Source organism: Chamaea fasciata, unplaced genomic scaffold, assembly GCF_029207755.1.
Source record: "Chamaea fasciata isolate MVZ Bird 193981 ecotype frontalis unplaced genomic scaffold, bChaFas1.0.hap1 SCAF_7, whole genome shotgun sequence".
Lineage (NCBI taxonomy): Eukaryota > Metazoa > Chordata > Aves > Passeriformes > Sylviidae > Chamaea > Chamaea fasciata.
Window position 1 is genome coordinate 39,829,275 of NW_027094092.1, and position 26,556 is coordinate 39,855,830.

Sequence of the window (26,556 nt, forward strand, 5' to 3'; positions counted from 1 at the left end):
TGCTCCCCCCGCTCTGGGGAGGTTGGTCCGGCCCCGCGCGCTTCCGCCCCGTGCCGGGCCTGGTTCCGGTGTCCGCCCTGCGGCCCCTCCCGCCGCCGCCGCCGCTGCCGCGATGGTGCCGCTGTGGCGGTCCCGCTGCCTCGGCCGCGCGCTGGGCCGCTCGCTGCGCGCCCTCCGACAGGTACGGCCCGCGGGCCCCGGCCCCGGGGAGCGGGACAGCGAGGGAGGGCGGCGGCCAGGCGGGCGAGGTCGGCGGCGCCAAGGGCACCGGGACGCGTCCCCTGGTGCCCGGCGCTCGGCGCCGCCGCCCCGGGGACACGGCAGGGCCGGGCACAGGGAGGGGCGGCGGGCCTGCCCCCAGCAGGGGCTGCGGGGAGCGCGGCGCTGCCCCTTCCCAGCGGGTGCCGCTGCCCCGCTGCCGCCCGGCCCGGCGCGGCCCCGCGTGAAGGGCGGCGGCGCGGCGGCACCGGGCAGAGCTGGCCGGCGGGAAGGGCTCCCGGACGCCGCCGCTCTCGGGCTCCGCCGGCCCCGCCTGTCAGCGGCGGTAGCATTTGGGGCCCTCGCTGTTGGCAGCCACCGGCCTGTGCTGACAGAGACCCCCCCGGGCGGGGTGCGCCCGGTGCAGGAACGGCGACAAACCGGTGTGCGGTTTGTTGTGTAAATCCTGGGCTCGGTTTTCGGGGCAGTCAGCGAACCGCTGCAAACGGCGGTGAGCTCTGCTGGCTGCAGCGTGGGCTGACAGAGCGCAATAGCTGCTTAACCCTGGGGCTGCCCTTGGCTGACTGCGTCCTGTCGTTCGGTGACTGCTGCACACATCTTCCGTTTAAACAGCAAACATGCACAGCTTCATGTGCGCACACATAAATGCGCTTGCCTACAGGATGAGAAAGATCACTTCTCTCCCAGTGACCAGCTGGAGCCTAAGAGCATGAGACTTGATTTTAGACATCCTGTAAATGTAGGAGACTAAGTGTTGACAACCGATCGTAATGTAATGACACGTTTGTGTTTGTAAATGTGTGTGTATACATGTAAAACTGCATCATGAACAACTTACAAGTAACTGTATAGTTACAGTTTGTTATACATATGTGTAGAGACAATTTGATTATAATGCAGTTGTTGAAGCTTGTTGAAGTGGCATTTTAGCAATATTTACACTTTGTCAGCTCTCGGTGATGCTGTGTAATTATAAAGAACAGAGAGAAGTCAGAGGGAGTATTCAAACCTTTTACAAAAGTAGTCTGAAAATCAGGAGGTTTTAGGCTGGATGCTAGTTAACCTGTTAGATGTACTGGAAAAATTGTTGTAGTAGTGGTGTGATTTCCATTTGAGCAGTGATACAGGAAGTAAATTTTTGATTATGATAAGTATTATTTATGATTATGATATAGGCTTTTTGGAGAGATAGAAAGATATTCCAGAACTTCACAAACCTCTGGTGGCAGAAGTGAGAGCAGTAGATGTACAGAATTCAGAAGTGGAGGATTGAATGGGAGAGGAGTGGAGTCAGTGAGGGTGAGGAAGGGTTGACTGGATTTTGACTGTCTGTAAAAGAAGCAAAGGTCCTGGGCTGATATCATGTAGAAACCATGAATGTACATCAACAGCCTGTAGCACATAAGAGTCGGGGCAGGGGCAGGCAGACATTGAAGGATACGTGAAAAAGTCCGGGGAAGAGCTAGTCTGGAAAAGACTGGTTTGATCAGGTGCTGTGTAAAATGCTTTGAGAATCAAATCCCATCTGGTCAGGAGTTCATAAAGAGCTTTTTCTTCCCTGTTTGATCCTCTGCTCCTGCTGGAGAAGTTCTGAGCCTATTGTCTTAGTAACAGTATTCTTCAGCATTGTTATCTCCATCCCATCTTGGCATCTACCCTCCCATGCTGTATATAATTGTTCTGATACCCATGAAAGCCATGCAGTGGGGTTTTCACGTGTAGCAGTGGTTTGTGCTCATCCCTGTTGAAGCAGCAGCTGCTTTCCTCTCAAGAAGCCGTGGCTGGAGAACCAATTGCTGCTTTGCCTGTTTTTGGAGCTGCACAGCACTGGCCTTCTGGTTTGCCCCTGTTGAAGTGAGCTGCACTGTCAAGTTCATCAGATTCCTTACCTGAACTGTCCCTCACTGTTGGTATACAGGCTGTTGCTTTAGCTGATGTATTCCATCATTTATTTCAGTGTGCAGTGACCTTCTGGAAGGTGATGGCTTTTCGAAAGGTGTGGCTTGGGGCGGTGCATGCCAGGGTCACTTTGACGTAGTAACAGTTATAAAAACAATTCTGAGAAGTCATGTGAAATTAGAGGGAAATATTAATCACTTGGTACATGAGTCACTGACTAATTAGACCAAGACTTCTTTCCCCAAGTGAAGGCTGTCTTTTTAAAGTGACCCAAAGGGCTAATGCCAGGTACCAAAACTGAAATATTTCCATTCTCACTGAAAAAGTTCCAATAGAAAGCAGGGGGCAGATTTAGCCAAGTGGTCCAGGAACAAATGCAATCAAAATGATTCCTTCAGGGAAAAAAGGGAACAGGGAGCAGCCCTGTCCGGTGTCTCCTGAAGCTGCATGTTCATCTCTGAGGTACTGTACTTAAGAGATAGACACACAGCAGTTCTGCAGAATGTAAGCCAGAGAAATCACTGTGTCAGTGTGGCTTCCTCCTCACATTAAGCTCTTTACCTAATTTCTTAACCTAAAAGACAAAGGGTAAACTGATACCGATTTTTTCCTTAATTTTGCTGCAGTTGTATAATACAGACTTGACACCACTGACAGAAGAGAACTGCAGATGTTTTTTCTTACAGCGATTTATTTTAGGATAGGCCTTCTAAGCTTTCCTTTTTGTTTTCACTCCACAGCATACTGGTCCTGAGCAAATAAAATTGTCTGGTTTTGCTTCAGTCTGAGGCTGTTCCTTTCTTAACAATTTATTGCCTGGGATGTTAGCAATGCCTTTAACCGCTTTTTTTAATAAAACACCCAGGGAAACATTAATGGGTAGAGGGGAACTCAGGTCGCTTGATACTCAATTTGTGACTGACTCCATGCTATCTGGGACACTACGGAAAGTGGGAAAAATGTGATCAGTACAGAGTGCTGAGGATTGTATTGCTCTAGACAGCTGACCCAGTGGAGTTAAGTTGGAGTTAGTCATACTGACCCTGGCTTAGAGCTGACTGTGCACAAACCAGATGTGAATTAGCAGGGGCCAGTGCTGCACCAAGATTAGGCATTGTAGCATTCAGGATGACTCTACAAAGTCTGCACAGTCCTTCCTGCTTTCCCTTACCCAGCCAGACTTAGGGCAGGGGCTCCAGCAGGCCCTGCCAGAAGTTGGTTTTGCAGGACTCTTGGTTCAGGATTGTTGATCCCTGCAGTGAACTGGCCAGCAGGGTTGTTGCATGGTGGTGTGCTGGAGCTTAGCAGCAAGTCAGACTGGCTGCCTGCATCCTTGGCACAGCTAATCATAACTCTGTTGAATTGCCCATTGATTGTTGAGTTCACTGTGTGTTAATATCCAGCAAGTCAAATCCATTTATAAGCTTGGATAATTAAACCACCAAGGGCTTGATTCCAGGGCCTGTGTTAGTAGTTTTGATATTAAGTGTTCATTGAATATGTTTTTGTATGCTGCACCTGTCCTGTAGATGGTGTGCCAAGTTCAAGTATATTGTTGGTTCTTGGTGTGTGTTGTCTTGCCACACAGCTCCTAAAATTATTTTGATATTTACGTCAGTTGTGTCCCATCCAGCTTGCTTTGCTGAAGCTGAAATCAGGGCTTGTATGCAAACTTCACTTCAGATGCTGAAGGTGTGAAGGAAATCTAACTTCTGCCTTAGCTGCTGGATAAGAGTGCTTTGAGCTCTTGAGCTGCTATTGTTCTAAGCCAGTGAAGTGCATTTCAGTTGTGTTTACGGTGCTATTTTCATATTACTTTTAAAGAGCTCATAGCTTCTCCAATCCTGCAGGTTTGATGTGAGAGAAGTCTGTAATGACAGTAGGGGAAGTAGCTGGAATATTTTGAAATGTCTTCTACTTTTAAGCACTGTTATGCTGAGCTGGGAGTGTAGTCAATGATTACACAGGTATGAAGTGAAACATCCAAGAATGTGGAATTCCTGGCTAACTGACAGCAGTAGAAATTTTGCCACTGAGAGGAATTTTGGCCATCTGGAGTTCAAAGGCTCCATAACTTTAGAAAAAAAAATGTAAAAACCCTAGATGCTGCATTCATGACTGTAGGAGTAACATCATGGGATGTTTTTTCATCATATCCAATAGCTACCCTTTAACTCCTCATTCATAACAAATTTTATTGAAAATCTGTTCCTTCTTAAAGAGGAAAGTCTGCATGAGAAGGTCAAAACTTCTGGATCCAGAACTGGCAAATGAAAGCATCAAATTTAACATCACTGCATCACAAAGCACCCTGGGAGGAGACAAAGGATAGAGAAGGGCAGAGGTACTCTTCTGCTCTAGCACATTGTGGGAAAGTGGCATGACTGCAGACTGGAGCATGGGAATGGTGGGTCCTGTGTGTGATTCAGATCTCAGGGGAAAACCTAAGTCCTCCTAGGATGGGTTTGTCTTCTTGCAATACTGATACATCCTCTTATCTCTGACAGGGGAACTGTACTCTGGCAAGATGCCCTCTGTCTGGTGAGTCTTACACTTTTATTTCATTTCAGGCTACCTAGAAAAGGACAGAGCTGATGATGGAGGTTGGTAATAGGTCTGACTGGGGTTTATTTCTATCAGTCCTGTAGTGAGGAAGCAGTGGAATGAGCTAAGTTTCCATGGGAGTGCCTCCTTTGCCTGAGGTACATGCTGCCTGATCCATTTGGCTCTGGTGAAGATGTCACAGCAGCAGCACAGTGTATTTCAAGCATTACAGTGCTTGAAGCACATGCTGTTGCAGAGCCCTAGCTCTCTAATAAACTCCTTTGAAAATGATGGATGAATATTAAGTGACGTGTCAAATCTAGTGTGCCTGTGAACTCCAGTTCAGTGCTTAAACTGTTTTTCCTTAGAGCTCTTTTTTTTTTTTTTTTTCTTTTCTTAGCTGTACTGTGTTTATATAGCATTACTTTGCTCACTTCTGATTCCACTTTGAAAAACCATTTAAATCTGTTTATCTTTTTTGGAACCCTCCAGAGTTCCAGTATCAACTGTTTAGTAGGGAATGGTGTAGAAATTGTGTTGCCTTTTTAAAAAACAGAGTGGGGAAATGGTTCTTCCCTCTGGCATTGTGTAATTGAGATAATTATGTTCTCCAGTTACTACTCTGACTCTTCAAGATCAGTCTGGAAAACTGCCCAGTGCCCTATAAGAGACAAAGGACAGGAGTTCAGTTCATAATAAAATTGCAGTGTCAGGGCATGTGAGCAGTGTGGGAAGGGGACAGTGGGGTTTGTGAAACTGGGAAGCTGTGCATGTATTTCTCTATTGCGAGTTTTGGAAAATAATTTCTCTGGACAGGGAGCGGGCAGAGAAGCAGGATGATGGTGGCTCGTTACTGTGCCCTACACTCTCTTTTCAGTCCTTTTTTTCCTCCTTAGCTGTCTCTACAACTGTGAGGCTTCCTGAGGGTGCCTCTTACAGGGCTGCTACCTTGCTCCTACCCTTCATATGGGTGTGGATAACTCAGCAGTCCTGGAGGTAGTTCCTCATAGCTCTTTCCTGGTTTTGCACTGAGTGGGGTATCTGCTGCCTTGTTTGCCCTTTTCAAAGTTATCCTTATTAGCTTTGTTGTCAAGCTATAACTGTTTTCCCCATGCCTATAAGTCTAGATGAAGACAAGACCACTGTTCTTGGCAAGCTCTGGGCAGGTTTGATTGCACTGAGGTGTCTCTGCATGGATATCTTCCCCATTTGGTCCCAAACTTCTTTCAGGGTGGGCAGTGGTGCCCTCTGCCTTCTTTTATCTGACAGGGATGCTTGAGGGCTGGACAGCTGGATAACACTGCTGTGGGTAACTCCTTTCTCATTCACAGGTGTGTCTGGGAGCCAAGGACTGGCTTACACAAACAGCAGGAAGCTTGTGTAAGTATCCACAAGAAAAGTGTCATGTGGGGAGAGTGGGGCTGCTCTAGCCATGATAAGGTTTGAGGTCTGAGAAACAGAATATGGTTGGCTGTCATGAAATCCTTGTGTGCATCGTAGGAACGTGGGGCTAGCCCTGACAAAATCTAGGTTTTTCAGATTGGGAGCTGAAAACAGGCTTTGTCTGCAACCAGATACTGAGACAGGGAAGGGACAGGAATGAGGAAACCAGTGATAAATGGATTTCTGCTCTTTGATTATCTGACAAGAGGTGTTGGTTGCTCCATGATGGTCTCCTGGTAGATTTTCTGTCAGGAGAAGTGGGGTCATTCACAGAGCTGTTGTTCATATGTCAGGGTTTACATTACTGAGATGGTCTTATAAAAATGTGTTTGGGGAAATAACCATTAGAGTACATGCATAAAAGCCTGAAATACTGGTCTTTGTTTGTACAAAGTAGCCTGTGGTAGAGGAAATGCTAAAGCACGTTTGTTTCAGTTTTCCAAATGTGATATCCGTAGATATAAAAATCATCCTTTGGCATGACTGGGATTGCCAGCTCCCTGTGAAGAAACATAGTGGAGGGAAATAGCTTTTTGGATGCGTTGCCATAGGCAATTTATGGTACTTTTTTTTTTTTTTTTTTTTTTTGAGCAATCTAACAACTTCTGCAGATGACAGTCCTAATCTGGAGGTAAAAAAATTGTTGCTGCACTAGTCTTGGCCTTTGCATGGGCTGGCCTGGTCACCCTTTAATCAGTATTTAAACCACAAGGGTTCTGTTGGGTTGTCTGTCTAAATTAAAATTCCATACATGAAAAATTCTCATTGAGTTTCTGAGAGCACTAATGATGGTAGGATGTAATGTTTCCTTTTTTATTGGATTGTTGCATCTTGAACAGTAAGTAGGAGTCCTTTGGAAGAAATACATCAACAGCCAAGCAGCCTTTCACATCAGTTAAGGAAATGTAAATTCTGTACTTGAGCTTGGTGCTGGCAGCCTACAGAGGAATGTTCTTCTGTGTTCATACTTTTCTCTTTTCTGCAGAGTAAATAGCTCCAGTGTCTTCACTGTCCGCTACTTCAGAACCACTGCGGTACATAGTAAGTAAAAACTCAGGAATTAGTGTGATGCTTCTTTTGTGACCTCTGGCTGTACTGCCAACAGCTACCTTCCATCCTTGGTCAAAGCTCACCACTGTCCTGCCTGCATGGATGACTCAGGGTTTATAACCCCAGGGCCCTAGAGATTTTGTCTAGCATTCCTGTCACAATGTGGCTTTCAGTCAAACGTGAATTTCTCTGGTGTTTAAATGCTGATCAGTGTTGAAGCAAGGAGATGGACAGCAATTGATGTCTGATGGCTTGCCCGCTTTAGCAGAGTTGTGATAATAAGAATGAAGCAGTGCTATAAATTTTTGGCTCTGAATGCAGTCAAGTCTGTTTGTTTCTCTCACAGGGGATGACGTGGTTACGGTGAACACACCAGCCTTTGCAGAGTCAGTCACAGAAGGAGATGTCAGGTGGGAGAAAGGTAAGCAGTTGCCTCTTCCCTGAATTTCTCATTGCTGTTACTGCTGTGTTGGGGATGCATTACAGTTCACTGGCTGACATCCTCATCTGTGCCTTTCAGTCTGTGGCAAATGAGGTATTTAATTGCAGCTCTCCTAAGGGGTAAGGATTGCAGTTACTGCCTCATTACCTCTCTGTCAGGGGTGTAATGTTGGATGAAGGGAGATGTCTAAGCTGGAAACAGACTCTTAACTGTGCAGTAGCTTGCTTGATCTAATATTTTCTTTAGAAGTTGTGGAGAGCTGGGGTGAACAAGTTATGGGTTAGTGTGGGAAACTGCTGTGGGTAAAGAGGGGAGGCTGGAGCACACCTCCCTCCTCACAGTGGTCTTCATATCTGTCATTCAGCTGTTGGAGACACAGTGGCGGAAGATGAAGTGGTGTGTGAGATTGAAACAGACAAGGTAGGAGTTTCTGGACCAAAATTTTTCTAGTTCTGTAGCAGGTACCTTGTATGATTTCTCTCCTGCTAAGAGCTCCTAGAGCCTGCAGGGCCCTGACTGTGTCTCCTGCTCTCTTCACGGAGAAGAAGTTTTCTCATCTAGTATGAAAACTTGCTGTGCCTTAAGTGAGAATTATTGATAACCCTTACTCATCCATTTGATTAATCGTCACTGGTGTTGATGTCTATTGGAGTTGTAATTCTACTTCTCCGTCCAGTTTGAGTGCTTTGAGTTTTGAAACCTGTTTGTGTTTAAACAAAGGAGAAATCTGCAAGCCGCAGGTTGTCTTCAGATTGTTTTAAATTTAGGCTTTAAACTTATCCATCCCTGAAAGTACTGTTAAGCCTTGAAATTCTTGCCGAATTCTCTGCCAAGTTCTGTTTTCAGCTTTGCTGTCAGGAAGATGCTGGCAGTGGGTCAGTTCTGGACTGTACCCTGGAGATCAGGCTATACATTACACTGCCAGCATCTCCTAAAGCTTCTAACTATTGGCACAAAATCCCGGTGGAAGGTATGAAAAACTGGTGCAAATAGTGTGAGACATGGCTGGTGTCTGTGCCAGATAACAATGTGTATCTGCACTTATTGGCATCTTCTCTTGGGCACTTGTTCTCCAACCAATGTTTAGGAGAATTTCACTGATGTTCTTTTTTTTTCAGACATCAGTGCAAGTTCCAGCCCCAGCAGCTGGTGTGATTGAAGCCCTTTTGGTACCCGATGGTGGCAAAGTGGAAGGGGGGACACCGCTATTCAAACTCAGGAAAACTGGAGGTAAGTCAGGCATGTATAACTTGCACAGGCCTTTGTGTTTCCACCAGGTTTTTTCTGAAGATTAAAGCAAAGCATTTAGAGGGATCCTGAGTGAGGTTAAATAATTCCTCCATCTGCCTCTGTAACTGGAAGAAAGTACTCCTATTCTGTTGTCCATTAGAGAAGCATCATTTTAGTCCTTCTGAGGGGGCTCTTCCCTTTTTTTTCCCTCCTGAGGAGACATAGCTCTTAGCTATAACTAGTTGAGAATTCCCCTAATTCCCTTCTCTGCCCTCTTCTCTGTAGCATCCAGCCTCCTCCAGTTAGGAGGTCAAGGGTGTTGTTGAGTAAAACAGTTTCACAAGGGCTTTCTCTTGTCGTGACTTCTGTCAGCTCAGTAGTGCTGAGAACATAAAGGCACTCTGCCTGAGTGTTTACTTTTGTTAGGTTGGTTGGACTCACAGATCTCTGCCACTGGAAGCTGGTGCCCTTGCCATGGTTCTTCCTTTTCTTTCAGCTGCTCCTGCCAAGGCTAAACCAGCAGCAGCCCCTCCTCCTCCTGCAGCCCCTGAACCTGTAGCTGCTCCTGCTCCTCCCCCTGCTGCAGCACCAATTCCCACCACAATGCCACCAGTGCCGCCTGTGTCAACTCAGCCCATCGACAGCAAACCAGGTGAGACAACAACCATTTGTTCCTCTTCTTGAGTCTCTCTTCTTTGGGTGAGAGTGTGTAAGGTTAAAAACAGCAAACAGAGGCCCTGTGGTGGAGGCCTCCCACAGTATTGCCCTGCATGCTTCAGACTGGATTGCTCTGCTATGCCTGGAACCTTCCCAGCCTAATTCAGGGCTGCTTCCATACTGTGTTGCTTAAGCAAGGAGCTGAAATGTGCTTTCTACCTCAAGGCTTTTTCCACCTGGCTTCTGTTTTTGACTGATGTGTTTTTTACCCTCAGTGTCTGCTGTGAAGCCGGCTGCACCCCCAGCAGCAGCCCCTCCTGGGGAGGCAGTGCCCACCAAAGGTGCCAGATCAGAGCATAGGGTAAGATGTGGGAGCAGGGGCCTTGCCTGCACTTCTGTTGCTAGGTGATAATCTCTGGTGTAAGCCCTCAGCTTTCCGGATGTGTCCATATCCACCTGTACACACCCAGCTCAATAGAGCTGTAACAAGTGGGGAAATTCTCTGCTTGAGGGAACCACTTATGAGTGGTGTGGAGGAAGAGCCTGGACCAATCTGGCACAGGTCTTTTCTAGGCAAAAGTCTTGTCTTGTGCTCTGCTGACTCAGGACAGAAGGACTCGGTGTGATCTGCTTGGTTTGTCCACAAGGCCCCAGCAAAGGGTTGAGGCTGCTGAAACTGCCTTGTGCATTCTTAAAACTGCTTTCTTAGCAGTCCTGCTCTTTTCACATTAGCCACATAGAAAGCTATGCATGCTTGGAGGTCTTGAGGAGTGCAGAGGTCAGAAGTAGCCGTGATGCATTTCACCACTGCTTTCTAAGTAAATTGTGTTGAGCTGAGCAGTGAAATAAGCTCCTCAGCCCACTGTGGTCCTGACCTAGAGTGAAAACCTTGGCCCTAGGCATCTAGTCAATCAGATGGCAAGAGGAGGGCCTTTCGGGTTTCTTTTTCGTTTTGCCCTTGGATGAGCTTGAGGCAGCTTCTGCTTATACCTTTTTAATTTGCAGGTGAAAATGAATAGGATGCGTCAACGTATTGCTCAGCGACTGAAAGAGGCTCAGAATACTTGTGCCATGCTGACCACTTTCAATGAGATCGATATGAGGTGAGGAGCAAACCTTTTTTCCCCTCTATGAGTAGAAACAGATGAAGGCAGTAATCTTTAAATAGCAGTCAAAACCTTGCAGATTTTCCTTGGAGAGATTGGCAGCATGTCTTTTGGAACCTCTTTCTTAGGTGTGTACCACTGTCTGCACAGCTTCTTCAGGACCATGTTGGTGGTGTTGTATGAGGGGTTATATAGCTTCCTAATGGCCTGTTGTTCCTTGGGAGCCATCTGCTTCTTGTCATAGGGGTAGTCTCTGGTTCCTCTTCTCTGGGCTTTTTGGTGGGAGATTGGTAAATGTTGAGCAAAAGACCAGAAGGGGCTATTATCACTTTCATATAATGGCTGTTAGAAGACAGCAAGATGTAGCATCTGCTTTCTGCCACTCCACCAGGTTACTGCTTTTTGATGTATTTGACTTCCAGCGAGTTAGTTCTCCAGGGCTCATCAGCCTTTCAGGGGAGCATTGCTTAGGCCTAAGGCCTTTGCTGTCAGATGGTGCAGCTTTCCAGAAACAGACCAGCACCCTTCCCCATTCTCTCAAGCAGCCGGGGAGCTCCTGACTCAAGTGTTTGTGTGGACTGAGCACACTAATGTCTTTGGAGGGTGGGAAGCTTATGTTACAGTGCATTAAGGGGAAATTGTGCTCAAATCAAATTGCCTTGTGAAATCCTATGCTACTCCTTAAGACAGAACATGTAAATATTTGGGTCTCAGAACAATAAGGCTGGCAAAACAGTCTTTATTGGAGGGAAGTGCTGCAGCTTTATCTCCTCTCAGAGGCTCATTGAGGTGTCGCTTTACGCCAGCCTGGGGCTCTCATTGCATCTGGTAATGTGGTTTGGATTGATTACTGTGAAGTTGATTCGTGAAGACCTGTGCTGGGGCCTCCTGCTTCCCAAGGGGGTCAGCGTCTAAAAGGAGGAGGCCTTAATGAGCCAGTTCCATAGCACGCTGCATCCTCATTGCTGCAGTCCTTGTGTCTTGGGAGGCACTAATGTCTTTGGGCAGTAATCCTAACCCTAAACAAGGTTAGGCGCAGGAAAACAAACACTCTGAACCATGGAAAATCCTGCTCCTTGGTGAAACTGTCTCTTCAAAGACTCAAGGTTTCTGAAGGGGGAAGGGATGAACCATGTAATTCCACAACATCTGGTATTAGCCTGGAATAGGCAGAGCTTGTAAACACAAGCTTGGTTGATGTTTTGTAAATGGCCTCAATTTTGATTGATAGAAACAGTGGGAAAACATGACTTGTCTGGTCAAGAGCTGTGGGTGGTCTGGCACCCACTACCATAGCACCTGGGAAAATTCCTTTCATATTCACTCAACTCCCAAAGCCAGAGAGTTGGGTACAAAGGTGGTGGTGTGCTGTCTGGTGTTGAATTTGCAGAGTGATTGAGGTCTTTTCTTTTGATCACTTTGATTTCATTTCCTGCCTGTTCATTGCTTTTGGCATTTCTTGTTTTTTTCATCCTTCTATGTCAACCCAGCCACACCTGCATTTGCTGTCTATGGTGCCACACTGGTATGAGCAGTGGTGTCTCTAGAGAATAGGTGGCAACATCAGGCCTAAGCAGGAAATACTCCATGCCCCATCTTGTTTCTGTGCCTGGCAGTGTGGCCCTTACAGGTTTACCCTGGCTGTGGAATTCATGGTCCAGGACTAGTTTCCATTTATTCTTAGACCCATGTTCAGCACCTGTGGTACATGAAGGGTTTTGCAGCAGACTGGAGGTTTCCCCCTTGGTAGTGCAGATTTGCATCCTTGGGGCTGGCACTGAAATCTGTTACAGAGTGAGGAAACGGTGTTTGCTTGGACTCCCCATTTACCAGTGTTGTGTGTTTCGCAGCAACATCCGGGAGATGAGAACTGTGCACAAGGATACCTTTCTGAAAAAGCACAACCTGAAGCTAGGTTTCATGTCAGCTTTTGTGAAAGCTGCAGCCTTTGCTCTGCAGGACCAGCCTGTTGTGAATGCAGGTGAGTGGTGACCCTTTCTGGTGACTTGCATGTCTAGGCAACACAGCAGAATGGGGGAAAGCTAATAGCCAAGTCCATGGCAGGAGTAGTAGCTTGGAGAAGCAAGTCAAATACACAGGAGAAAGGGGGACAGTGCTGCATGCTGCAGCTGATTTGCTAAAGCCACTTATGTAGGTAGAGGACGGCTTGCCAAGAGGGACTCCATTAGGAAGGGGTAACAAGAGTGGGGCTCGGGCCATGCATATGCAGCCTGTAGAGGGCAGAGCTGGTTGGGATACAGGTGTCTGCTGTAGACACAGTGCAGTTCCTGGGGGTGTCAGAGGTGCTTGCTGAAACACAGAAGAACAAAATAACCAAGGGGAGAATAGCTGAGGAGGACTGAGCTATGTGGGCTGTTGTCTTTCTGTCTGTCCTGGTGCCTCTCCCACAGTTACAGCGAGGGCTCATTCTTCTCTGGAGTTGCATTTAAGCTAGACATGAGCAAGTTGTTATGATTTTGTAGCCTGTCAAACCCTTGATCTCAGGTTCTGTATATGTAACAGAAGTTTTTTCTCTTTCTAGTGATTGATGACACGACCAAAGAGATTGTGTACAGGGACTATGTGGACATCAGTGTCGCTGTAGCAACTCCCCGAGTAGGTACCTTGGATGCTTTGTCCATGCTTCCCACAGCCTTTTGTATGGGATGATCATGTACTTTGAGCCAGTTCAGCTTTGTGCTCTGCTGCAGCAGAAACTGCTGAGATAGGTTTTGAGAGAAGATGGAGGAGCAAGAATATTCTGCCACTATATTCACCTTCATAAGAGATCTGATAACAGGGTCAATATAAATCTCAGTTGTTAATGACTAGGGGACAGGTTAGGGAAACCCTTTCTTGTCATGCCTTCATGACATAGTCAGTAAAAGCTTTGAACGTCCTATCCTCTGGCTAATTTTGCTGTGCTGTTCCACAGAGATGTTTCTGTCCAGGAAGTATGGGATGGAGTTACAGATGTTGAATTAGCAAATTACCTTCTTGATTAGAAGGTTCTGCTATGAGGCAGAGGTTTGATGGGGACTGAAGTTCAGTCACTGTCTTCTCCCAAAGTATAGGGGAGGCCCACCATAAAGAGGTGAGAGAAAGAGGTGCCACCTGAAATCTCCCAGTGCCTCATCTGGGAATTTGTGGAGCTGGCTCCAGACAGACCTAGCTGATTTTATGAGATAGGCTAACAAAGGCAAAGATGATGGCTCAGTTTAAGGTGTCAGCCCTTGATATGTGTCATGCCAGGTTTCCTGTCAGGCTGCCAGGGTGTGAGGCTGCTCTACCAACCCACTGCTGTGGGCTGAGGTGGAGGCAGGAACTCTCTGGGACTGTGTCCAGATTCCTGCCCCATGACAGCTATCTGTGTGTCACTGCACTGAATTTGCTATTCATGGACCTTGCTTCTCCCCAGGGTCTGGTGGTCCCTGTGGTTAGGAATGTAGAAAACATGAACTTTGCTGACATAGAGCGTGCTATCTACGAGCTGGGAGAGAAGGTAAGGGAAGTTTTCTGAAGAGGGTTGGGAGGAATGGAAAGAATTGGAAGTGCTGGATTGGCGTGTATTGATTTGGTTTCTCTGTGTCATCATCTCTGACCTCTAAGACACTGAGCTGTGCTGTGGGGAGTGATCCAGTTACATGTCTGGCTGTGCCTCTGCCTTCTAGGACAGCTCTGCTTGCTGCCCTTCCAGACATGGTGTAAAAAAGGTGTAAAGACCTTTGTCTTTAGAGGCCAAGACTGAACTGCCCTGGGGTAGAAGTCCCTGTATCTGTCTCCTGCAAAAGCAGGAGTTGGAAGTGAAGGCGAGAGGATCCTTCCCCAAGGCCACTAGATATTCACTCTAAGGACAGGATGCATTTTCAAGCAATTTGTGCTGGTTTTCAGCTGAACAAATCAATAAGCAAAGCTCTTGCAATTATTACTTATTCCTGGAGAGAGTGGATGTCCAAACCCTTATTCTTTGCTCTCTGTGATCTGTGTGGTTTTCTAAGACCTTACTTTTACTTCTAGGCACGGAAGAATGAACTGGCCATTGAAGACATGGATGGTGGCACTTTCACAATCAGCAATGGTGGGGTTTTTGGGTCACTCTTTGGAACACCTATCATTAACCCACCCCAGTCTGCCATCTTAGGCATGCATGCCATCTTTGACAGGCCTGTGGCTGTGGGAGGCAAGGTAGGTGGACCTGCACAGGGGGTTTTTGTGAGCAAAGGACAGGGCTCAGCAGACTGAGGACCTTTTTCTAAGGGATTGGTGTCACTTCTGAAATGCTTTTAGTATGAAGGAGGAGCAGAGACTAATGGGTATAGGGCACCTTTGCTGGCCCTGGTACTTGCTTGAGCTGTGCAGGGGACTTTGTCCTATCTGTGAGTGGGCAAACTGGTTATACTCTTCTTAGGTGTGGGAAGCAGGAGGTTGTAGCCTTTGTGATAGGGAACAGTTCCAGGAGGGGACCTGATCTTGTATGTGGCATGGATCCCAGCCTGGGTGGGTGGGTAGGTAATTTTGCCAGGCAGGACACATCCAGGAGGGCCTGAACCCAGGATTCGGGGTGGTAAAAAGCCAGGTCTTCCCTGAGTTCATCGGAGGGGCCCAGGCAGGCAGGAGCAGTGAGCTCACTAATGGCCGTGTCACTCCTCAGATCGAGGTGCGGCCTATGATGTACGTGGCACTGACCTACGATCACCGGCTCATCGACGGCAGAGAGGCCGTGACCTTCCTGCGCAAGATTAAGGCAGCGGTGGAGGATCCCCGCGTGCTGCTGCTCGACCTGTAGGGCAGCCACACCCCCACACCACCCACCCAGGACAGGGCCGCAGCACCAGCAGGGACAATGCAGGGCATTCAGGAACTGGCAGGGGTCATTCCAGTCTTTCTCCCTCCGCTGTGATTGGAGCTATCCCAGAGGGAATTACGGGGATAGCTCCTACCTCCTTTCCTATTTTGTTTAATGAAGGTTTAGTATCTCACAAGAACTGCCATGCAGTGGCCAACCACTGATTGGCACTGCCTTTCCAGAGCCATCTGTGTGGCATCCTCTCCCTCACAGCACCAAACTCTCACCTCTAGCTTGTCCTATACCACTGGAAACTGCTTGCTGCTGCTGTGCTAGGGTTCCCTTCCCTGCCCTTCCATGGCAGGTTCAGCTTTATTGCCTAGCACTAAGGTTCCTGGGAGGGAGAGGAGAGGCTACTGTCCTGTCCCATGTTTTGCTTGAAAACATTTCACACTCATCTGCCTTGCAAGGGTGGTCTGACCCCGAGGCCACTTGCAGGAAAAGTTTTGGTCAGAGCAGGGCTTGAGGTAGGTGTCATGCTTCTGGCAGTGCCCTAGTTACACTCCCTCCACAGACAGTAACACGGGGTGGCAGCACCCCTACTTTCCCTTGGAGATTGTCTTTCCCCAGCCCAGTCACTGTGGCATGAATGTTCTTGTCGGGGTGGGCAGAGCCCGTGACCTCTGTGGAGGCAGCACTGTTCCTGGGGACAACCCTTTCACCATTACATGCCCGACATGGGAGTGAGAACTGGCCCCCGGCAACTCTCCTTGGCTCACAGCTCACTGGTGGTGGATCTGACTGCTGGCTTCCTGCGTGGGGGCCCTGGCCTGCTCCCAGCACATCCACAGCTGGGGGGGCCAGGCCTTTCACTGTCATGTATATCCCAGCCCACGGGTGCTGGTTTTGGGGGGAGGGGGGCAGTCCTTAATCTGATAGCGCACACATGAATTGAGGGGTGAGGGGGTTGCTAGTGCCTGCAGAGTCTATTACTCTTACCCCCTACACAGAACTTGTAACAAAAATATTTAACACAGCGGATTTTAAATGAAATAAAACCGTGCAACGACTGCAGGGTGGAGTGTGTTTGAGGGGGTCAGGACTCTGGCATCAGCAGCATCCTGAGCATAGTGCAAGAGTCCTTTTATCTGGTGGTGAAAGAAAAGAGGCAATGGGAACTGAGCCCATCGCTGGTGGAACTAAATTGAGTCTTCTCTGCCTGTGAACGCTGCTGTCCTCAACCTCTCTGCCAAAGAATTGGCTCTTCCCAGCATAAGAGGTGGTTTTTGGGGCTGGAAATCATCATTTTTTAGCAACAGAACTGTTACAAATGGTGAGGAATTCCCAGTGTTAGCTAAAGGGCATGATGGCCAAGAGGGAGACCTGGGACAGGCTCATAAAGTTTTCCAGAAGTTGGACTTCTACTGCTGCAACAGGGGAAAGTTGTAATTCATGCAAATGTGGAAAAGGCTGTTGCAGAAAGAGAAAGGAAGCAAGAACAAGGAACAGCAGAAGCTGTCTGGTGCTGGGTGTTTCCCCAAGAAGTTGTCCTCATTGGGCCTATACAAAATCATTCCTGGATCATGGCAGGGTTTTCCCACTCTGACATCCACTTCACACATGGTTTACCTTCCCCAGTTACAGTTGAAGAGGGCAGTCCCTCCTAACAGAAAACGATTGCACTCACAGCTGCCATGTGGATGAAAGAGAGCAGTTCCTAGTACTAATGCCTGCATTTTCCTGGCAGCCAGGGACAAAAACAGAGTGCAGAGTCAGCTTCTTTTGCCTGGCCCTGGCTAAGGTAGCTTAGGGGAAGAGGAAAAAAACCCTTCCTTGTTCCGGGAAGGGTAGAGTCTAATTCTCTTCTAATTCTAAGTCGAGTGAAAGAGAAGATTTTGAATTAAAAATGCTGCTTGCACTCAGCCTCTGAGTTCAGGATTCAGAGGATCCACCTTGCCTTTGTACATGAGTCTGGGGAAGGCTTTATTCTATCTGGAGCTGCAATAAATGAGGCCCTTGAACCAGTTGGGAAGGGAATATACGGTCAAGCTCTTAAAAAAATGCAGCCTAGCAAACTGCTTTATTTAATCTGCCCTGTCAAGGTTTGCTGTAAGAGAGTGCTTGAAGCTTCCTTTTTTCTGTTGGGTGACACTCATGGCACTGAGTTGCAAGATGCCTTGCTGTGGCTTTGGACACAGGGTCCTTCCTCCTGAACCTCCACTGAATCACAGGGCTAGGAGGCTTCTGGGCAGGGGTGCATGGCTGCAGCTGGACGGTTCAGCCAGTGTGGGCTGCCATGGAAAGGAAGAGCTTCTGGCTCAGCTGCTCCTGCTCTCTGGCTTCTGTGGCGTTAGTGGTCAGCTCCCTGCTCAGTCCTCCAGTTTCTGCACAGCAACTGAGGTGTCCGTACCTTTGCTGCTGTGGGAGATGAGTTTCTCCAGACCTTTGCTTCCCTCTGGTGGACGAGCACTCCTGCTGCTGCCTGGAAGGGTGTCTACTGCTGCGGGCAAGCAGGAACTGGAACCAGCTAGCCACAGAGACATGTCGCTGTTACCAGTGGTTCCTTACCTTGGGAGATAAGTGAGCAGTGTGGGGGGTGCTGAGAGAGTGGGGCCAGAACTGCACTGTTGCCACTGCAAGCTCATTCTTCAGCCTGTGGCTTTGACTTGCACAACTGGGCACAGCAGCCTCCACCTTGGGCTGTCAGCAGACATATGTGTTTGTGCTGCTTTTTCTTTAATCTAGAATGTACACTTGGCATCCTTCCCTCTGTGCTGGCTCTCAGAGTTCACCCCTTTAAACCCTCACTGTGTGGTCTGCCAGTGGAAAGAAGCACCCAGGCATGGAAGGCTGGAGCCACAACGCAGAACAATGACAAAAGGCTGGAAGAAAACCCAGCCATTTCTCCCAAATCTGAGCTGCAGCCATACAGCTGTGCAGACCTGAGAGGCTGAGGCAGGCAGGAGCACAGGGGCAGAAGGCCAGGTACTCAGTGCCAGCTTCTGGGGTTTGGCCACGTGGCTGGGGGTGACAACAACCCAGGACACCCAGGCAGGTTTCAGAAATAGATTTGGGGCTCTCTGTCACTCAGCAGGCTTAGCCTACACCTGGCTGGTGCAGCTCAGAAACAAAAGGACTCTTCTCTAAGTGATATTGAGTAGTTTATTTTTTCAGAGGGGGAGAAGAGCAGAGGGCTCCTTATCTCACTCCTGCAGCAGGGATGAGCCACACACACACGCACTCAGGGAGGGGCAGAGACCACAGGCTTGGGCTCCAGCCAGCAGGGCCCAGAGGGGCTGCATTTGAAAGCCACAAAAAGTAACAGAGCAGGGGAGTCACTGTGGTAGCAGCAGAGGTAAAAAACACAGGGAGGGAGTTCCAGGGCACGGTGTTGAGCTGAGGAAGGGATGCCCCAAGAAGGGGAACACCACCTCTTCCTGGAGGTGGGCACCCAGGTTCCTTTTCCCATGAGAGAGGACCTGGAGAAGACAGCCTGGCCCAGCCTGACGCCCCCTCTTTGGAGATGCCAGCAGAACAGGAGCAGAGACAAAAGGACATGTAAGGCTGCAAAACCTCATGTGTGCCCCATCTCAGGGCAGCCCTTGAGGCAAGCCTTCCCCAGCAGGCCATGCTGCCAGTGCCACCTGGGGTCACAAGTGCCAGAGAAGCAGCCCAGGGCCCAGCTCCTGGAGGAAGGACAGCCTGCCTAGCCCACCAGCTTGTTCCACGGGACTGTGCTGAAGAAGGAGTGAGACTTCAGCTTTGATATGCCACCTCCTCCAGAGCCCAAGCGCCGTTTTGGATTGTACTGCAGGAGCTGCAGAGAAAGCAATGGGACAGGAGGATGAGGAGATGGGGACACTGGAAAAGGTACCCAGGCTGGACCCTGCCTTTCCCCAGCCTCTAGTTCCATTTTCCCTCCCATCTACCCGAGGCCCTCACCTCAGTGAGCAGTGATGTAGCAGCCAGGCTGAGGCCCTCTGGCAGATACAGCTGGGTGTGAGGCTGAATCCCTGAGGGATGGTTTTGGGAGAGTGGCTGCAAGAGGCAGAGGGTGATGGTAAGCGGAGGCACCAAGGAGGGTAGGAGCACCCTGTTGAGTCTCCATTGCCACATAACCCCAGCCCTACACAGCAGCATTTAAAAGCCAGGGCCCTAAACACCCACAGACCATGCACAGGCACTGAGAATCATGTGTCTAAGGGAACCTGGCCAAGAACTAAGCTGCCAGCAGGGCAAGGCACCCTCCCAGCCCTACACAGCAGGCAGCCCTTGAGCCTCCTCCTCCCCTGTTCTCCTTGCACAGCTCCTCAGCCTCTTACCACTCCTGTCAGCAACTCATACAAGAGAGAGCCAAAGCTCCAGCAGTCAGCTGCTTCAGTGGGCTCCATGATCCCCCCCACTTCTGCAGGAAGAGACAAAGAGGGGTTAGAGCTGGAGGCAGGGAGCACCAGGGGCCACATTGTGCCTGGCACATCTCACTGCCTGCGGGAGGTCCCTCTCTCCAATTGCTGCCACTGGGCAGAGGGCTGGAGAAGCCAGGGGACATGTCCCTTACCTGGAGCACTGTACAGTTCTTCCCGTGCCTGGCTGCAGTAGTGGGGCTCCACCTCTGTCCATTGGCCAAAGAATGTGAGACGGACATGACCTGCAAAGCAGCACCAGAGTCAAAAGCAGGAAGGGCTTTGTTCACAGCATGAAGCCAAGCCATATCCCTGCCACTGGGAACAGCCAGGGCACTGGGCCCCTGTCATGCCCTGAACACAAAGGCACCACACACCCCCCCACTGGCCTCCCAGGGCTTGCCTAGTGTGCCCAACAGATGAGACTGCTTAGGTGGGCTCCAAGCTCACAGATCTCAGTGCAGGCTATGGTAAGGAAAGAAGTAAGTTTTAAAGGGAAAGGGGGGAGAAGGTTAGCTTTCTCATTGTAAAATTCCCTGCATCATTCTTTTCCTAAGCAATTTGTAGCTCTCCATTTTGTCCCAGGTGTTGCCAGCTGAGCAGGGACTTGCACTGACAGCAATCCCCACAGCTAAGAGGAATGGAATGGCTCCAGAACTCTCCCAGCAGGCAGTTACTGTAAACAGGGGAAAACTAACCCACTAAACCCACTAACCTCAGGCACAGTTCAGTTGGTCTCAGCTTCCCCAGGCTGGGATTTCCCAGGCAGCCAACCCCCACATGGGAGCAGGGGCAATGCATTTCTGTGGCTATGGCCCTTGACTCTCCTGCTGCAGAGCTATCTCTTGTAATAATTACTTGGAAAACCTAAGTAATATCACACTTTCAATTTCAGAAATACCAAACCTTCCCAGACTCCCACCCTCCTCCAAAGCAAGCACAAGAAAGTCCACATCTTCTGGAAATGGGGCAAGCAGTAGTCTCCCAGAGGAGAGACCGATTTTCTCCTCCTTGGGGCAGCAGCATGGGGCATTACCTACCGGCTGTGTCAAGCAGCAGGTTCCTGGGGTTGAGGTCTCGGCACAATACACCCTGTTGGTGAAGTCCCTCTAAGGCCAGGAGGATTTCTGCTGCCCACAGCTGCACCTGCTCTTCGTTGACAGCCCACGCTCTCCGGTTGTGCCCGTGAGAAGTCAAAGCCCTGCATTGTCCCGATGGTGGCTGTTTGCTGAGCTGGCCACAGGTCAGGCTTGCTCCCCACAGGGGCTCCCACATGGCTGGGTCAGGCACAGTGGGTTTGCCAGATCTGGACAGGGCAACTCCTGCAGAAAGCTGCCTCTCACCCAAGGCCAGGAGGGGCTGAGCCTGGGAGGCCTCAGACACTTTCTGAGCTGGCAGTTGCCCTGGCCCTGGCTGACCCCCTCCCATAGTCTTTGGTACAGGGACAAGCCCTTGGGGAAGCCTGGGGCCTTGTTGGGAGACTGTTCTCTCAGATATGCAGCCTGTGCCACTGGTTAGATCATTCCATGGGTAGACAACCAGGCCCTGGCTGGCAAGGTGGCCAGGGCATTTGGCTGACACTCCTGGAAAATGGTCCACAACACCAGACACAGTCTGTGTCACACTCAGATCCTGTCTTCCAGGTGCAGCCCCCCTGCCACCAGCAGGAGCTAGGAGAAGCTGGCAGTGGTTTCCTGAGCCAGAGTCTGTGGGGCCAGGGGACTGCTCCTGAGGTAGTGAGGCATCAGTGTTTCCCAATACTCGGTAGTTCACAGAGCCTGGGAGGCCACTGCCTGTCCAAACAGGGAGGATGGATACTTGGCTGCCACCCTGGGAGTTTCCCACACCATCCTCTGTGCCATGGTCCCTCAGAGCTTGAATGGTGTTTGAATCAGCACAGTCCTGCTGGACACAGTACTTGGAGCGGAGGTGAGACCACAGTGTCTCCCCTGGAAAGCAGAAAAGAGAGCAAGTGATGAGGCAGAAAGTATCCCTGGTTCCCCCATCAGGCCCAGGCCAAGGCCCACACAGTGGGGTCGCCATTGAGCATCATTAATCTCCCCAGCAGCCAAGCTTAAGTCCATGCAGAATACACCCCTGCCCTACAGGCACACCATGCCCAATGTCACACCTTCCCTAGGACCTGGCACACCTAAGTCCCATTCCCTCCTCCTTTAGCAGCCCTCTCCCCAATCTGCAGTCTCCTTGATCCCACCTCTGCCACTTCCACGTCACAGACAAGGTACATACTCACAAATGCTCCTGATCCCACCACCATCCCCACTTTTCCCTGAAAGCTTTTCCTTCCAGTGTGACAGAAATGCCAGAGAGCTCCCACAGCATGGCATGGGGCCATGGTCAGCAATGAGCCAGAGCTGCAAACCCTGGAGCCCACAGCATGTTTCCGGGGCTTCCCAGCCTCACTACATTCAGTGCTGGCTTCTTTCTGTAAACTCATCCTATAGCAATGCACAAGGAGTTGAGCCTGTTCTCCAACACATCAGCCTCCATTTGTCATTACTGGATTCCAGCTGCTGCTCCCTACACATCCATTCAACCAGCAGAGAGTAAATAAGCTCCATGGGACAAGCCTCCCCCTTGTCATACTTCTTCACCAGGGTCTGGGACAACCTCAAGTATGCCGCCTTGATGTACCCAAACCCCAGTATGCTCACTTCCCCTTATGCCCTAATTTTCCATCTCCTCTCTTTGGTATGATCTCAAAATCCAGTGTGACCTTTTGAAAAAAAAAAAAAAAAGTTTTACAAAGGTCTTGTCAAAAGATTTTGTTCTGCAGCATTCAGGTGAACTACCTCACTTTGTTTTCCTTCTCCATCACCTTCCTCTTATGGTCAGACAATGCCAGTAAAATGAAGAGGTTTTTCTTTTTAAGATGCTGGATCACATCAACTTTGTTACTTAAAGGCATGGTCACTCCCTCCCATGAGGCCCGGTGGCTCATCTCTCTAAAGACTAAGGCTAGTTTCCACATAACACACCCACACACACACAGCCTCTTTCTCCTTGTAGGTCTCCGTAGGCCCATTTCTAGGTTACATCCCCAGCCAGTTCTTATCAAACCTCTTCAATTCACAGCTGAACAGCTCTGTTCACTAGGTCTCCAAGCCCTGGTACCCACCGCCCTTCTATGAAGAAGACAGTTTACACTATCACTATAAGAAACAGTCCCAAAAAAGGAGGAGAAACATACTTTAGATTTTAAAGAAAGGACACTTAAAGATAAACCAGGATGCTTCACAGATGGGAGGCAGGGCTGTCCTCACTCACCCTGCACGTGCTCCAGATGGAGAAAGATGGAGTCCTCACTCACATAGTAGCACAGCAGCTTGACCATGAAGGGGACCCCATGAGGGATGATGGTCTGTCGCTCACGTGTCTCAACGTGGGATTTGGGGAGGCTCTGAGGAGGTACAGGTAGATGGGTGGTACAGCATGGTAGGGACTTGGACTCTGTGCAGCCTAGCACCTGGCGGGGCTGGAGGCCAGCCAGAAGGGATTGTGCTTTCTACCAAGCCACATGGCTCGTCCCATGTCACCCATGATGGAGCTCACAGGGAGTCTGTCAGTCCCCACCACCCAGCTCTGATAAGGCAGCGTTCTGCAAGGCTCTGCCAAGGTAGGGCACTCCACATCTGCACAGCTGCTCCAGAGCAGTGACTCCTCTGCAAACACCCTGCTCCCTTCAGGGAGGAACCTGCCATCCCAACCCTTTTTCCTCTTCCCCTGGAAATGGTGCTTCTCCTTCTCATGCCAGACCCTCCTTGTCCAGTTACTGGACAATATTCTAGGACTTGTACTGAGCAGACCTCACAACCTGTTTCAGGGGTTGACACAATTTAACACAGGCTTGAAGTGTTACAAGTCAGAGATACCGATGTCCAAGGAGAACCACTTCCTTTCTGATCACAGAGGATTGCTGAGGCAGCCAAAAGAAGATTTTTGAACCATGAACTTCATCCAGCCTCTGAGAGCTGCAATTTTTTATCCTCTCACCTGCCCCAGCCATCAGCTTGGACAAGGTGGTCCCAGCCTGAGAGGGAGAAGCAGGCAGATAAAACTGAAAACACCCACCTTGAGTATAAAGGTCTCACCAGTGGCTGGATCCTGGACGATCTGCACCTGGGGCAGTATACACAGTACTGGTCAGAAGTGGTGACCCAACACACAGCCTACAGGAATGACCCAAGGGACTCAACTCTGCAACTGAAACAAAAATCCCACCCAACTGGAAGAGTTTTGTGAGGCTGAGACCCCTGTTCTTGAAAGACAAAACAGATTATTGGCAAGGAGATAGCCATACAGCCAAGAAGCAGGAAATTAATTAAACAAGAGCCAGTTTTACTTCTTCACACTGAAGGGTTTCACAGTGCTCTTTCTGGGCTCAAACCTGGGCCTCAGCAAGACGGGAGGATCACATCAGTCCTGACAAACTGAGATGTGTGAACAGCAATGGAGATGTGTGCCATGTGTGTGTGTGGATACAGTAAGCCTGGCATCTTCATTCCAAGATGATGAACTTCTCATTAGTTTATTCATCCAGATAGTTCAGCTTCTGCTGAAGTCTAGATTATCCACAAGAGTCCACCATCGTGGCACCTGGGCATCAAACACAATTCCATATGTGGGAAAGAATGAAATGCATAAACCTCCCTGTAAATTTCTTGGGCAGCCTGGTAAGCAAAAGTAATGGCGACATTAACAGATTTCCCAGTTAACTCCTTCAGGGGTCTTGAGTCCTCTCCTATGAATTTTTCTGTGTGGGAATGGTGTGGATGGATACTCTAATATTGCTTGATGGATGTGCTGAGGGCTGGCACCCCCATTCCAGCTGCTAGGACCCTCCAGCTTATTATGCTCCCTTTGGTCCAGACCCAGCCTCACCCCCCATCTCCGGGTCAAGTCATTACCTTATCAATCAATCCCACAACCTTACACCGTCTCAGGTTCTCCACTGCTGAGCTCAGTGTCCTGATCGGCCGGAAGCGCAGGCTGCTGTAGCCCTGCAAGGTGATAAGAGAAATGCTGTTATCCATTACAGTGGGTGAAAAAAGTCCCTGCATTTTCCAGAGGAGGCAACAATTCTGGTCAACATGCAGAGACAACACTCCAATGGTCATGATTCATTTCTAACATCAGCTGGACCATTTTCTTCACCAACCCCTGGATTTCTAAATTTTTTAGGGAAAGCTTGCACTTGCAGCAGAGGTAAAAATCACCAGAATTTGACGATAGACCTGGACTGTTTCAGCATTAAGGAGATGGGTGTGGAAGGTAGTTGCATTCTTCCCACTTGCCCTGCTTTGCCCTGCCTCACTCCCTTCTCCCTTCTTTAACCACCTCCTTCCCACAATTCAAAAAGCAGACATTGTCTTTGGTTTCCATACAGATGGAAACAATGACGGATGGGAAGAGGACATTTTTAACATTTGACAGGGTGGTTCCCTGCAGTGGCTTCAGTCTCCACTAAAATGTCCATAACCCACCATGGTGGCAGCAATCTAAGCATGCACACTTTGGAGGGTGGGGTCCTGGAGGCACCCTAGGCAGCCTGGGCCCACCGCAGCTCCTTGATCCAGGCGGGGTGAAGAGCTGCCAGCTCCCTTGCAGCCACTGGCAGGCCAGGACACTCGGCAGCTTGATGCATCTGCCGTTTTCTCTACACCATCTTAGTGTGGCATCTGGCAGAGGCAGACAAGGACAACCGGGGCTGCTTTACCTGCGTGCCCACACCCCCACCCCCGTTTCCCAGTGTCACAGAACCGCTGCCATCCCGCCCGTGCGGCCCCACGCCAGCCCCTCACCGTGGCTGTGGAGTTGCCGCCCCCCGCCGCCCGCTGCAGGTGGCAATTGAAGATCTCCTCGGCGCGCCGCAGGTACTGGGTGATCTTCCGCTTCACGGCCTCTCGACGCTCCTTGTTGGGGTCAACTGCGGTCGGTGCAAAGAGTGGGTGTGAGGGGCCGGGCCCGGCCCCGGAGGACTGGCCACAGTCCCCAGGGGGATGCCCCAGCCCTCTCACCCTTCTCCCGGTAGGGATGCACTCTCTGGACAGATGCCCCGGTGCCCTCAACACGCTCTCTAGAGGGATTTTCCCGTCGCCTCATCTTTATCCCTGCAGGGATACCTTGGCCCCTCACGGGACTCCCTATATGAATGCCCTGGTCCCCTGGCCTGGCGTCCCCGGAGGGATGCCCCGGTCCGCTGCCCCCGGGAGGCCGCACACACCCTGCACGCCGCGGAGCAACACGTCCACGCCGTTCTGGTAGTGGTTGAAGGCCTCCTCGTAGTCCTCGCTGACGTCCCGCTCCAGCGCCAGCCGCAGCTGCCGCGCCGCCTCCACCAGGTAGTCCCGGCGCCCGCCGCCCTCGGGCCCCGCCGGGACGACGCGGCCCCGCAGCTGCCCCAGGTAGACGCGGGCCTGCGCCAGCGCCCGGGAGCAGGGCTCGGCCTCCGCCCGGCTCATGGCCCCGCGCCGCCGCCCCGCGCCGCCGGCACACCGGGAGCGGGGCTGCGGGGTCAGCCGCGGCCCCTTCGCTTACCGGCACGGCCCGCCCGGCACGGCCCCCCCGCCCCCGCGGCGCCGCACCTGGGCAGCGCGGCAGCCAGCATCCCCCGGCACGGCCGGGCGGAGCGGCAGGGGCGCGGCAGGGGCGGGCGGTGCTGATTGGCCGCGGATGAGATCATCATCATCATCATCATCATCATCATCAATCACCACCCCCCTCCATGCCCGGGTCCCCCCGCCGGGGTCCTGCCCC

General features: G+C 50.3%; 2 protein-coding genes across 2 annotated transcripts; one reads left to right on the top strand and one right to left on the bottom strand.

Moving 5' to 3' along the window:
* Positions 1 to 56: 56 nt before the first annotated feature.
* DLST (dihydrolipoamide S-succinyltransferase) lies at positions 57 to 16,203 on the top strand. Its single transcript, XM_066188509.1, has 15 exons — positions 57 to 181; positions 4,626 to 4,659; positions 5,994 to 6,042; positions 7,091 to 7,146; positions 7,502 to 7,576; positions 7,962 to 8,017; positions 8,716 to 8,827; positions 9,324 to 9,479; positions 9,760 to 9,845; positions 10,490 to 10,587; positions 12,441 to 12,571; positions 13,133 to 13,206; positions 14,009 to 14,092; positions 14,608 to 14,775; positions 15,242 to 16,203. Exons 1-15 carry the CDS (start codon positions 113 to 115, stop codon positions 15,374 to 15,376), a joined length of 1,383 nt encoding a protein of 460 aa, XP_066044606.1. The 5' UTR covers positions 57 to 112; the 3' UTR covers positions 15,377 to 16,203.
* A 1,857-nt stretch (positions 16,204 to 18,060) lies between these two features.
* On the bottom strand, positions 18,061 to 26,359 carry RPS6KL1 (ribosomal protein S6 kinase like 1). The gene is made up of 10 exons (XM_066188507.1): positions 26,024 to 26,359; positions 25,602 to 25,726; positions 24,708 to 24,800; positions 23,872 to 23,919; positions 23,068 to 23,200; positions 20,820 to 21,728; positions 19,935 to 20,024; positions 19,699 to 19,781; positions 19,319 to 19,414; positions 18,061 to 19,193 (listed from the first exon to the last, which is right to left on the bottom strand). The coding sequence occupies exons 1-10, from the start codon at positions 26,259 to 26,261 to the stop codon at positions 19,083 to 19,085; spliced, it is 1,926 nt and encodes a 641-aa protein (XP_066044604.1). The 5' UTR covers positions 26,262 to 26,359; the 3' UTR covers positions 18,061 to 19,082.
* Positions 26,360 to 26,556: the final 197 nt, after the last annotated feature.

Excerpts from the sequence above, each read along its gene's own strand:
- DLST (XM_066188509.1), top strand. The coding sequence starts at position 113 with ATGGTGCCGCTGTGGCGGTCCCGCTGCCTCGGCCGCGCGCTGGGCCGC. Across the intron at positions 7,147-7,501 it reads CAGAACCACTGCGGTACATA|GGGATGACGTGGTTACGGTG; the intron begins GTAAGTAAAAAC and ends TTTCTCTCACAG. Across the intron at positions 8,018-8,715 it reads GTGAGATTGAAACAGACAAG|ACATCAGTGCAAGTTCCAGC; the intron begins GTAGGAGTTTCT and ends TTTTTTTTTCAG.
- RPS6KL1 (XM_066188507.1), bottom strand. The coding sequence starts at position 26,261 with ATGAGCCGGGCGGAGGCCGAGCCCTGCTCCCGGGCGCTGGCGCAGGCC. Across the intron at positions 24,801-25,601 it reads GCGGCAACTCCACAGCCACG|GGCTACAGCAGCCTGCGCTT; the intron begins GTGAGGGGCTGG and ends ATCACCTTGCAG. Across the intron at positions 19,194-19,318 it reads CTACATCACTGCTCACTGAG|CTCCTGCAGTACAATCCAAA; the intron begins GTGAGGGCCTCG and ends CTTTCTCTGCAG.